Source organism: Pediculus humanus, genomic scaffold (assembly GCF_000006295.1).
Source record: "Pediculus humanus corporis 1103172108247 genomic scaffold, whole genome shotgun sequence".
Lineage (NCBI taxonomy): Eukaryota > Metazoa > Arthropoda > Insecta > Psocodea > Pediculidae > Pediculus > Pediculus humanus.
In genome coordinates this window covers 192,834-206,878 of record NW_002987816.1, presented here as the reverse complement: position 1 = coordinate 206,878, position 14,045 = coordinate 192,834, and the positions used below count along the sequence as shown (strand labels likewise).

Sequence of the window (14,045 nt, the reverse complement as noted above, 5' to 3'; positions counted from 1 at the left end):
ATTTTTTTTTTTTGTCTTCATCTATTATTTACTCTTTGTTTAAAAAAAAAAATATATAAAACATTCATTCATACACCTGACATCGAACTCGAATGTAATTTATATAAATTAATATTTATTATTACCGTCGTCATCATCATCATCATCATCATTCTCGCACACGCTAAATATATAAATAATGATGGCGTTTGTTCGTTAAATCATTATTATCATTATTATTATTTTATTACGATAGAATAAATCTCCGTTCGTCATTTATATTGTTTATAAAAAAAAAAAATTTAAACGATTCGATCCGTGATTGATTTTTTTCATTGTATATAAGATTTAAAAAATTTTGGTGACGTCATTACCAGGTAATCATAATAATGAGGAAAAAAAAGAAAAATTTATTTTATTACTGCGTAATGTTTGGTAATTTCCCCCGCCCCCGCCTCCTCCCATCCCTCCTCCCTCACCGTCTTGTTTTTTATTATTATTATTATTTAATTCGAGTTCAAGATTTTATTCCTGACAATTTTTTTTCTTTTAATTCGGGGAGATGATGATGATGATGATGATTAAATTTACAATAGATTGACTTAAAAAAAAAATAAAAGTCTCCGCGTGTGTGTGAGTGTGTGTGTAGATTTTAACAATGAACGCAATTCAAAAACACAATGAAAACGTACAACAACAATAATAATAATAATAATAATAATAGGAAAAAAAGTGGTCAATTGAGATATGAGACTTTTGTTGCCCTGTTAACGAAATTGGGTAATTAAATAAAAAGAAAAAAAAATGATATTATTATTATTATTATTTTATTATTTTCATCTTGGTGTCACACGGTTATGTCGTCGTTTCGTTTTTTATTTATTTATATGTATAATTATTATTATTATTATTATTATTATTATTATTATTATTATTATTATTATTATTATTATTATTATCATTATTATTTCGTTAGGAAAACGCGAGAAATGATGATAAAAGGTTAATTTTTAAATTTATTTCCGGTTTTTGGGAGGAAAATTATTCCATCGATTATTTTTTCTCTCGAAATTCGATTGTTTATATCCGTTTATGTTGTTGTTGTGGTGGGAGTAATGGCGGCGATGACGTCATCGCCATTTTGAATGCAGACGACAGTTGCAGACGATTTTTTTTAAAACGTTTATTATTACTTTTCGAATTTAAAATAATAAAGACGCCATTTTTTTTTTTTTCGTATCTTATAAAACAAATTCGATAAATTTATTATTATTATTATTATTATTATTATTATTATTATTATTATTATTATTCATATTTCATTTATCTCTTATCATTTCCGGTTCGAATATAATAATAATAATAAATTTATAACATACATAAATAAATTTAAAAAAAAAAAAAAAGGTTAATAAATTAAATTAACATCAATGCTATTATTATTATTTATTTTTTTTTTCAGTACAAATATTAATTAATAATAAAAAAAAAGTAATTAATTTAATTAATTATTTTTTTTTATTTAACGTCTTTGTATAAATAATAATAATAATAATAATAATTACGAACGTGAAAAATGGCATTAAAAAAAAAAAAAAAAGTTTTTTTTTTTTTTTTTTTTTTTTTTTTTTTTTTGTCGTTAAGCAAATTGAAATTGAATAGTGAATGGATTTGTGAAGTTTTTTATTACGTAAGTTTTTTTTTTTTTCCGTTTGTTCGTTTGTCTGTTTGTTGTTGTTTTTTTTTTATTAAAAAAATATTATCATGATAATTTTTATTATTATTATTATTATTAATTTAATTTCGATAGGGAAGAAAGATGGAGGGAGGGAGAGAAAAAATTCAATTTTTTTTTCCCATTCGTATCAATCGTACTTTTTTTTTTTTTGTTTAAACTTTTTCCAGAACTTTAAAAAATTTTTCCAGTTTTTCCAGAATTTAATTAATAATCAGATCGATAAATTTTTAAATCGGGGGAGGGGGAGAAAGGGAAAAGAGAGAGAGAGGGAGGGAGAGAATGAAAAAAAATTTATTTATTTATTTATTTATATTTATCATTAACCGTTTTCATTTCGATGATAAACAAAAATGAAATTTTAAATTTCCCGCCTTTTTTTTCCAATTTGAATTTAACTCGGACGAAAAGCAAAAAACGAAAAAAAAAAGGAAAAGAAAAAAAAGATGATTGCGGCGTGATAGATTTTGAAAAGAATTTCAAAATTACTTTTTGGATAAGCTGGATTAGAAGCTCAGTGCAGAAGAGAGAGAGAGAGATTATGAATGGAACTCTTCTCCGATGGTTGTTTCCGTTCGACAAAAAAAAAGAAAAAAAAGTGGAAGGAGAAAAAAATAAAAAGAAAAGAAAGAAAGAAAAAAAAAAAAAATTAAATAGAGGATGCGACAGGAAAAAGATGAAGAGGGAATAAGAGGATGTAATGACACTGTTCTTTGTGTGCACAAACTCAAGAGGTCTAGTCCACCGATGGAAATAAAACCTTTTTTTTTATATATACATGTATAGTGGAAACACGATCTATCTATCTATCTATCTGTCTCTTTCTATTAAAAACCTTTTTTTTTTTTAATTTTCCTTTGTTCCTTTTTTTTTTTGCTGGTTGTTTGAAATTTTTGTCTCTGAATCCGGGAAAACCCTTTTTTTTTGGTGTAGGAAAAAAATTTTTTTTTATTTCGATAATTTTTTTAAATATGAATAATTGATTAAAATTAATTTTTTTTTCTGTAGTTTCCGGTTGTTGTTGTTGTTGTTGCTGTTGTGATTGTCGTAATTTTATTTAATTTCAGAAAAAACAAACATTAAAAAAATAATTTTTTTGGGTAAAGAATTCGATTATTCGTGTAAAACACGTGTTTTATTAAATATTTATTTGTAATTTAAATATCGACGTGTATATAACAAAATTTACGTTTTGACTACTGCCACGTTTTTTTATTTTAACGTTTGAAATAATTTCGTTTAAAAAAAAAAGTAAATAATGAAATATCGTCGTCGTCGTCGTCGTCGCGGTTTTTTTTTTTTTAATACAAACAATATATCAAATCGTGGTTGTTGTTGTCGTGGCATTAATTTTATCGATCTTCGATTTCCGGAAACGATATCGGAATTGATTGCGTTCGTTTGAAAATTATTACGAAAAGAAAATTTTTTTAAATTTATTTTCCGAATCTAAATTAAGAAAAATTGAATTTTTTTTTGTTCATCATGACTCAATCAATTACGTACATATATATTTAATAAACGAGTTTTAGAGAGAGAGATAGGAAAACGTGCATCGTGTAAAATATTTGCTGACGTAACAACAGCAACAACCCTTAAAACGAATGGGGATGAAAAGAAAGAAAAGAAACGGAAGAAAAAAAAAATTATGCGAATTAAATGAACTTTTGTTGAAAAAGTCAAAAAGAGAGAAAAATAATTAAATATAAAAAAAGAGAAAATAGAAAACAGTAACAACAGCAACAGCAACTACAACAACAAACAACAACAACAGCAGGGTGTTAATGCCAATGAAAATTTACTGTCTAAAAAAAAAAAGAAAAATTTTATTATCATCATCATTCGAATTTTTTTTTTTTTTTTTTTAAATTTGTCGCGAAATTTTGATTTATTATTATTATCATCATTATTATTATTATTATTATTATTATTACCATAAATTTTTTATACGTGACGATAGAATGACGATAAACAAAAATTATTATTATTATTTATTATATTTTTAAATTTAGGCAATTTAGTTTATAACCGCTTCATCCGTTTTTTATTTTTATTTTTATTTATTTATTATGCGTAATTTCGTAAAAGTTATGACGTCATAATTTGTGACGTAATCGAAAAGAATTTTTTGTAAATTTTAAAGTAAAATGGAGAAAGAAAAAAAAATACGAAAAGAGCAGAGAGAGTTTCGAAATATGATTTTCTTTTTTTTTTTTTTTTTTTTCTTGTCTCGAACCGGAAGTTGTCAATGTTGGCAACAAAAGCAAATGGCCACACCTGTCCTTAAATTTTAACGATTTCATTGGGTCTTTGAAAACCACGTGATTTAAAGGCGATCGATGGCCCCCAAGTTTCCCGGTGAGGTTGCGTGAGAGACGCACTTTTTTTTCTTCTCTCTCTCTCTCTCTCTCTTTCTCTCGATTTCTGTCGCAACCGGAAAATTTGATGGATTTTTTTTTTTTAAAAAAAAAAACAAAACGTAATAAATTTACGCCGTTTTGAAAATTAAAACAAATAATAATAATAATAGTAATAATAATAATAATGATAAAACATGATTTATCGTTTAATGAAGACGAATTTCTTCTTTTTTTTCTTTAAATAACCCTTTTCTTATTTCGCTTTTTTTTTCTTTTTCCCCCCATATTTCGTAAAAATAAAAAATTGATGTTTCCGACATTTTTCCCCGTTTTATTTTTTTAAATAATAATGATAATAATGATGATAATAATAATAATTATTGTAATAAATTTACCGTTTTTTTTTAAATTGCGTAATTTTTCATATTTTAAACGTTTTTTTTTTTTTTTTTTTTTTTTTTTTTGTAAATTTTTATCATTTTTGTTGTGAAGTTGGTACGAATGCTTGAACGCACTCTCACGCACACACTCACGCAATGAATTTTTTTACTTATTATTATTATTATTATTATTATTATTATTAATTTTCTAAAATTGAAAAAATAAATAAAAAAAAATCTAAATGAGAGGGTCATCGTGAAAGTCATTCATTCCCTATTCTTGTAAACAAATGAAGGGATGGAAGAGAAGAAAGGAAGAGAAGAAAGGAAAAAATAAAAGGAAAAATAGAAAAAAAAAGGAAAAAAAATGGAAAAAGAAAACAGGGGGAGGACGAAACGCGCGACAACCATTACAAATCGTTTTTTTTTTTTTTTTTTATTATTTTTTCTCGTTTTCGACGAAATTAATATGAAGGACGGTGCTGCCACTATCATCATCGCCACTGCCGCCACCACAACATCACCAGCAACCACCACCACCGCCACCACCAGCATCATTAATGTAAAATAAATCACATCGAAGTTTATTTAATTTAACCGAAAATCATTTAAGAATAAACAATTAGACACGGATCGTTAGTAAACAAACAACCTCTTAAGGTGAAACACAGCGAAAAAAAGGAAAAAAAAGGAAAAAAAGGAAAATAAGGAAAATAATGATAATGGTTAATAATAATAATAATAATAATTAATACCGGAATAAATAAATATTTTTATCAAATATAACAAACGATCGTTATTATAATCGCTCACTCGCACGCTCACACACATGAAAAAATTTAAATAAACAAAATAATAATAATAATAATAATAATGAATATACGATTCGGACGTGTAAATAGATTTTTGTAAAAAGTAAGAAAACAAAAAAAAAGTGATGTCGGTGATAAAAAAAAATAATAAATTTTCAAATGTCAAAATCACATTTTTCAAAGGTAGATTTTGATTGATGGGCAATTTCATCCTTTAAAGGACAAAAAAAAACTTCAAATGATAATAATTTATGTTCGGGGGGTGGAAGGGGGTGCGAGGGGGTGGGGGTGAGTGAGTGAGTGAGTGAAGTGAAGGAATAAGAAAAAATAATAATAATAATAAAAACAACCCGAATTTCCCGATTTGTTAAAAAAAAAAAAAAAAAAAAAATTCAACCGAGAAAACGACGTGGACACACAAAAAAAAAATTGACAAATGGTAAAAAGGAAAAAAAAAGGAAAAAAGGAAAAAAAAAATTGATGAAATTTCCAAAAAAAAAAAAAAAAACGTCCTTTTCATATATTTTATGGCTGTCAATTGACACGACAAAAAAAAAAAAGTTTTCGAGAACAGTATCGAGTAATAAAAAAATTTATTATATATATATAATAAAGGCCCTTTTTTTTTTTTTTATTCAATTGATAAGACATTAACTTTAATTTTATTCCAAATTTTTTATTATTATTATTATTTATTTATTTATTTCGTAATTCTTTTAAATTTTCTCTCTCTCTCTCTCTCCCCTCTTTCCCCTCTCACTCTTCTCGTTAATTTTTTTTGTACAAAAAAAAGGAATAGTAATTGTAAATTGTTTGTAAAAATGTATGTGTGTCTGTTTGTTAAGTATTGTTTTCCAATTGAAAATGATAAAGTCACCACCACCACCACCACTACCACTACCACCCACAAATCAACCCCCTCTCCCCAGTAATATGTGATTGTAAGTTCACACGAAATGTCTAATATAATTCTTACTCACGTACCGTGATCACGATTTCTGTTTTGAAAAAAAAAAAAAAAAATTTATTGCCCATTACACTCCTCCTCGTTTCTCTAATTCAATTGTCGGGTCATGCAGGAAGGACCACCAATTTACACACAGAAAAGGATACACATATATATATATATATATATTATTTTGTAATGGAAATAATAATAATAATAATAATAATAAGAAAAGTCGGTTGTGGTTGTAATGATGGTGGTGGTGGTGGTGGTGGTAGTTGTTGTTAAAGAAGAGAGAGAGAGAGAGAATGAAGAAGCAGGAAGTGGAGTACTTTGATTCATGAGGGTTTCTTCCATCTACCACCGACCTTTTGTTATCATTAATTCACAACTTTTCTTTTAAAACCTTTTCTTTCTTTTCTCGCTTTCTTTTTTATAAAAAAAAAAAAAAAAAAAAAAATTCCGAGACGGATGGGGGGAGAAGGGAGAGGGGTGGAGGGGGAGGGAGGAAAACGAACGAGATATAATTTTAACAACGAATTTTTATAAAAATTAATTTTTTAAATAAAAAAACAAAAAAAAATAACGTACGACGTTTATTTACACGAGTTTAAACTTTTAAAACGTTGACAGAAATTTTTGTGGCTAGAGAGAGAGAGAGAGAGAGAGAGAGAAAGAGTGGTAGAAACATTTATTTATTTTTTATAAATGAAAATGAAATTCATTATGTGAGGAAAACGCACACGCACGCACACTCACGCACGGAGGAATTCAATTGATTCGTTGCGGTTTAGTTTGATGACGTTTTATTTGCGAAGGGAAATGGAAGCGAAGAGAGAGAGGGGGGAGAAAGAGAGTAAGGGGGAGAGAGAGGGAAAAACAACCACAACTATTTTCTTTTTCACGAGTGAAAACATCAACACTCTTTTAAGGAGAAAAAGAAGAGAAAATACACACGCATCGGAATAAAAGAAAAAAATGGTAGTAGTAGTGGTAGCGGTGGTGGTGGTGGTGGTAGTGGTAGTAGCGATGGTAGTGGTTGTAGTAAAAATGAAATCAAACCGTGACCGAACATCTGATATATTCCCAAACCTCAGGAAGAAGCCTATCAAATCGAGAGTTTTAATCATGGTGTGATTGTGACATGCCACGCAGATATTTTTTTTTTTTTTTTTCCGTCATGGGGATGAAGATGGCTCTAATACTTTGATTTGATTAATAATAATAATAATAATCTACGGAAAATACTACAAAAGGGATGATAACGATGATGATGATGATGATGATGATGATGATTCAGAACGTCGGTCGAATTAAATTTTTTTTTCTTTTTTTGCCTCCCCCTCTTCCCGTCCGCACCCTAGACCCGAACAAGTAAAAAAAAAAAAAAATTTGTTGTCGTTGTGAATCGCGATAATAATTTGCCGCCATTTTTCAGTAAAAAAAATTTTATTACTCTATGACTTGCCCGAATTTTTACAAACATTTCATTCCAGTTTTCAATTTTTTTTTGAATGTTTTGAAACAATCATAAAATAATTTTTCCTCCTCCTTCTTCTCTCTCTTTTCGTAATTTTCGTTTATTAATAATGATGATGATGATGATGATGATGATGATGATGATTTTTTAATGATATATTTTTTTTTTTAATTCCGAGAGGTCATTTTGTCATCATTTCGTTTGCATCATTAAGGGGTCATAAAATCCTCAGGTCATGTTTTTTTTTTTTTCCTTTTCTTTTGTTGTTATTTAAAAACCAGAAAATTACACTCGTGTACGTATGTATATAAGAATTTTGCATCTCTCTCTCTCTTTTTTTTTTAGAATAAGAAAAAAAATTTTTCCTTTGATGATGTTTAATTTTTTTTTTTTTTTTTTTTCAAGTGGCCTCTGACAGAGTTTTCCATTTCAATTAGTGAATATTATTTTATCTTTTCTTTATATCTTTTTGTGATGAATTCATACGTTTATATCACAACTTTTTTTAATGACTTTTCCCTCTCTCTCTCTCTCTCTCTCTCTCTCTTTCGCTCTCTATCCGATCGATTTTTTTTATTATCGGTTTGTTTTATTATTATTATTATTAGAAAAAAATTTTTCCAACGGTTTCCGATTTTCTTTCTTTTTTTAATAAATAAATAAAAAGAAGAAACGTTTAGAAATGAAGAATGTTTCGAAATCAGAAGAGGGTAAAAAAAAAAAAATAAGAAAAAAAGAAAAACACCGGAAACTGTCCTAAATTACTTCCTTTTTTATCCTTTTTCCCTTTTTTTTTTTGTCTTCTGCTACGCGATCGAATTGATAACGTTAAAACACATTTTTCATTTTTTTTTTTTTCGTTTTTTTTTTTTTGGGTCGTTAAATAAATAAATCATTTCTCGATCAATATTATTATTATTATTATTATTATTATTATTATTTAACCGTTAGAAAATTAATTTTAATGATTTTATATTGATTTTTTAAAAAAGAAAAAATTTTGGGCGAAAAATGTCGTCATCGGTGTTTAACAAAGAATTGTTTTCGTTTCGAATGTCGTGGCAGTAGTTAGTAATGGCGGTAAAATTCGAAAAGTTTTTCCTTTTTTTTTCCTTCTCCTTCTTCTTTCATTTCTTTTTCTTTCTCTCTTTTTTTATATATATATATTTTTTTATTTATTTTCTTACAAAAGGGATTTTTCGATTTAATCAATTTTCCGACATTACGTGGGGAAAACATCAACCAGATGTCTTTCATTCTTTTTCTTTCCTTTTTTTTAAATTTAATTCATTTCCTAACGTTTGGGATAAATTAAAAAAAAAAAAAAAAATGGGAGGAAAAAAAAAAAACAAAATTGGTCAGAGGACGAACAAGGAGGCAATCTGTGTGTTTTTTTGTATAAAGTACTCGAAAATACACGGAAGAATTGAAATGAAGGAAAAAATTACAAATGGAGAGAGAGAGAGATTGTAGGCGGCTCACATCATATACTTAATGAACATGCTGCTTAATCATCGCAATCATCAAGATAATGACATATGACGTCGTATTCAACCCTCAACCCTCTTACTCTAGTTTTTTTTCTTTTTTTCATCCCCTTTACTACCATCCGATTATCAACCCAAAAGCATACACATATATATATATATAAAATTTTCACTTTTTCCCTTCATTTCCCTTTACTCCTTTTTTCCTTTTTCTACTAATCCACCCCCCTTTCCCTACTCGGAAAACCGAGGAAGGGGGATGAACCTTTTTGTTGTTTTGTGAAAACACACACACACACGTATTTAAGGTCGAAATTAAGAATTAAAATTAACGGTTTTGTATTTGTAGTAGAAGAGAAAAAAAATTTATTTTCATCCCTCTAATTCTAAGGTTTTTTAATTTTTCCGTTATAAAAACAATATTAACTGACCGTATGAAAATCAAATTATTTCGTCTGCTTAACTTTTAAAGTTTTTTTCTTTCTTTTCCTTTTTAATATAATATCGTAATTTTCTTTATTCGAAAAAAGAAAAGAAAGAAAGGAAAATTTTGAAATTAATGGCGTCGTGCTACGGGTATGTGTTTTGTGTGATGACGTCATAGGCGTTTTAACGCGAATTTTTTTGATTTGATGTGTGCGTCATTATTAGGAACGGGGACGAGGACGCGGACGTCATTTAGAATTTAAAAAAATTTTTTTTTTCCCCGAAGAGCTAAAAATCACATTTAGAAAAAAAAAAAAAGGAAAATTGGAAAAGCTAACAAAAAAAATAAAATTTTCATAGGCGAGTGAGCCAAATCACAAAGTCAAATTTTCAACGCGAGGGTTCTCCTTCTCCTTCTTCTTCTGCTTCTACTACCACGCTAAACCGTTACGAAATCGATGGGAAAAATTTTCCTATTTTTTTTTTTCAATTATAAATACGTTTGTTTTTATTATAAGTTAAACGTGATGAACCGTAGTCATCTTATAATATTACGATAGGAAAAAAAAGGAAAATTTATTTTATTTTTATTTAGAAAGTTGCCGGAAGTCCGTCTAATGCATCCGTCTGTCCGTCACAGCTCACTTCCGCTTTGTTTAAAATGCGACAGGGAATTTTTTTACGAATGTTTTTTTTTTTTCCTTTTTCTTTTTCTCTTATTTTCTGCTCGATAGTTTTTCTTTTTTTTTTTTCTCGCCTAAAAAATTTTACTTTAAAATTTTCTTTTTATCCCCTTTTCTCGTTTTTTTTTCTTTTTCCGAGAAAATGGGAAAAAAATCGTTAAAAATGCAATTGGCAATACTGAATATATATATTTTTTATTTTTCAGGTCGTGCGTGACAATGTCGTGGCATAAGATATTCAAACAACATCAAAAGTGAGTACTTTTTTTTTTTTTTCTTTCCATTTTTTCCTTTTCGAAAAAAGAAGAAGAAAATATTATCATTGTTATTATTACCGGTTAGTCACCGGATGTAAAAAGAAGAAAAATAAGGAGACAAAAAAGGAAAATATATATATAAATAAAACGAACAAGAAAAAGGAAAACCATAAAGGAAATAACGATGAGTTTTCAAAGGGGCAAAAATGAGAGACAAATTTTCCTTTGGGCAGGGAGAAAAGGAAAAAAAAAATTATTTTTTTTTATGGCCCAAAAAACAAAAAAAAAAATTTTACGTTTTTTGTCGCAACTGATATTTTTACGTTTAATCGTTTCGCATGCGCATGCGCGCTTTCCGTTTAAAAAAAAAAAAAGAAACCGGAAACGGAAAAACATCGGGACATAAAAATTAATTTTTTTTTTATTTTTATTATTATATTTATTTTCGCGATCGAGCATTTACAACGCGATGTAAATTGTTTTTTTTTTTTTTTCGTCACGCCAGCCGCCATTTTGTTTTTTTTCTCGGGGGTCGCTCCTAATTTAAAAAAAAAAAAAAAAAAATGACAACCGACGGATGTGACAAAATCTTTTGTTTTCTTAACATTTTATAAAACAATCATTTAAAATTCAAGGATAATAATAATACGATATAAACGTCGTACCAACATACAAAAAAAAAAAAATTAATATTTAAGTCCCGTACGTTGTTTTTAAAAAATAAACCAACGTATTTTTCGACCGCGGCCATCTTTATGCCCTAAACGAAAATTCTGCACCGCCTTCTTTATATAAATATAATTCCCTTGAAAATCTCATCCATCATTTTAATAGTCGAGAAAAAAAAAAAAAAAACGTTTAAATTTTCTTTTTTTATGGTTTTAAATAATAATGATAATAATATGGGAGAGGCTTTTATATCGTGCCGACAAACTCGCGGTTGTCGTTTGTTTGTTTCGTTCATCATCATCATCATCATCATCGCCCCGTAAATTATTATCAAAAAAAAAAAAAAAATTTTGTTAAGCGTAATTAAGTTTTTTTTTTTTTTTTGGTCAATTTTAAAATTTGTTTACTTTTTTATTATCAATTATTTTTGTACTTTGCGAGTGATAACGATAATGATAACGATATATTTTCGTTTATCGTTGATTGTTGTCGTTGTTGTTGTTGTTGTTTACTCAAATTTCATATAAATATGTGAATTAATAATGTTTGCAAATTTAAATTGGTTTTTGGTAACAATCATGTTACCTTTGAACGGTTTTTATTTTAATCATTTCCGGTTTTTTTTTTTTTTATTAAAAGAAAATTGTATCGTTAAAAAAATATTTTCGAATCGCGAAAATGGCGGAAATGGCGGAAGTTCGGTTGGCACAACTGTTTTCACATTCGTACGTCAATTTTCCCTGCTGATAACGTTTGTGTTTACGTTTTATGTAAAATTCAAAATGGCCGTCAAATAAATATTATACTTACGATCAAAGTTCGTTGTTTTTTTTTGGGGGGGGAGGAGTGGGGGTGGGGTGACAGTTATCAATTAAAATCATTGTTTTAAATGGTGTGGCAAACGTCAATAATGATTCTAGCAGACACGTTTAAAAAATGATTGATTATTTTTTATTTTTTTTTACGTGGAATTAAATTTTAATTTTTTTTTTCTTCGTCTCCCCACCATAGAATTCGTATTAATATATATTAATAATAATAATAATTTGAATATAATTCATTCGACCGCCGCCATTTTGTAAAATTTTTAAAATTTCTTAACGGTAAAAAAAACGACGGAACGATTCGTGATTTAAAAAAATTTTTTTTTTTTTGTCAATAGAGTCTTTACGCGGGGGGGTGCGGTGGAGGGTAGATCCGTGACGTCATCATCATTTTTTAATTGTTTTTTTTTTACGTTAGAAATTATATTAAAAACGTTTTTTTTTTTTTTTTTTTTACCTACTACGCGTAATTTATTCGTGCGTAAAAATGGTGATAATTCATTCGTATTAATTTTTTCACGTATAAAAAATTTTTTTTTTTTTTTTTTTTTTTGTAAAGATGTTGTTAGTAGTTAAATACCGTTAAAAGGAAAAAAAAAAAAGGAAAAAAAGGGAAAAAAAAGGAAAAAAGTTTTGTTTCGAATAATTTTAATTTATTATTTTTAAAGGGAGTTTTTTTTTCACATAGAGTTTTAATATTATAAATTAAAGAAAGAGAAAGAGAGAAAGAAAGAGTAGAAGAAATAATAATAATAATAATAAAGAAAGGAAGAAAGAAAAAAAAAAGGAAAAAGAATTTATTGTTACAAAGGAAGTGAAGAAAGTTGGACTAGAATTAATATTTTAATAAGTTCCTCGCGCCCATGAAGTTGAGAAGCTTTTTAGTCTCTCTCTCTCTCTCTGTTCTGTGTGCTTATTGTTCTCGACGTTTCCACGGAGACGGAGTCCTTGTAATTCGCAATATCGCAACCGTAAGGCTTCCTCTTCATTTCTTTTATGTTTTCCCATTGAGCCTTCACATAGCCAGAGTAAAACGGGTTTTCATGTGAGAGCATCTCTCCTTTTTTTTTTTTTTGCTCCTTTTGCTTTTCCTCTCTCTTTCTCTCTCTCTCTCTCTCTCTCTCTCTCTCTCTCTCTCTCTCTCTCTCTCTCTCTCTCTCTCTCTCTCTCTCTCTCTTATTAAGATTCATTTGATCTTTTTGTTTAAAAAAAATTTACGACGATTAATTAAACTACATCATCGTGTATCGTGCGTCTTATAGACAGAAAAAAAAATCACAAAAATATCGTTTAATCATTATTATTATTATTATTGTCTGCTTACACGTTTATTTAGGAGTTCATAAAATAAATAATCGTCGTCGTGGTACGAATCGAAGAAAAATTTTTAATTATTTCCGATATAATGATGATGATGATGATGAAATAAATAAAAAAAATCCCGAAGAAAGAGACAGAGAGAGAGAGAAAAGGAAAAAATAAAAAATACAGTGACCGGGATATCAAATATGGAGGATTTTCAAAAAAAAAAAGGTTTTTATTAATGTGAATTTGATCTTTAAGGATGATGAAAAGATTAAGAGATGATGGCTAATGTTTTCCTTAAAAAAAAAACTGATAAAATGTTTTTATGATTTGATAAAAGTAGTAAAATATCCAGAAAAACGGAAGGGAGAGTTTTTAAACTCTCTCTCTCTCTCACTCTCTCTCTTATTCCGTCTCGCACACACACACGAGTAATAATGGCAGTGACTAAACGATTTTAGGTTTTTTTTTATAATATTATTAAATTCCTTTAGGGATGCCATAAAATGTATTCGTATCGATATATATTTAAATTTCGTAGGAAAGAAAAAAGGAGTAGAAAAAAGGAAAGAAAATGGAAGGAAAAAAAAGGAAGAAAAAAAAGGAAAAAAATTTATTTTCAAGATCATTTTTAAGAAAAAGATTAAGAAAAACGAAGAAAAAAAAATTTTTTTTTAAGGCGGAGATATCGCCTGGAGACGG

At 27.8% G+C, this 14,045-nt stretch overlaps 1 protein-coding gene across 1 annotated transcript; it reads left to right on the top strand.

Moving 5' to 3' along the window:
• Window positions 1–12,901: 12,901 nt before the first annotated feature.
• Phum_PHUM463030 (uncharacterized protein) lies at window positions 12,902–13,087 on the top strand (the record flags this gene model as incomplete). Its single annotated transcript, XM_002430058.1, has 1 exon — window positions 12,902–13,087. One exon carries the CDS (start codon window positions 12,902–12,904, stop codon window positions 13,085–13,087), a length of 186 nt encoding a protein of 61 aa, XP_002430103.1.
• Window positions 13,088–14,045: the final 958 nt, after the last annotated feature.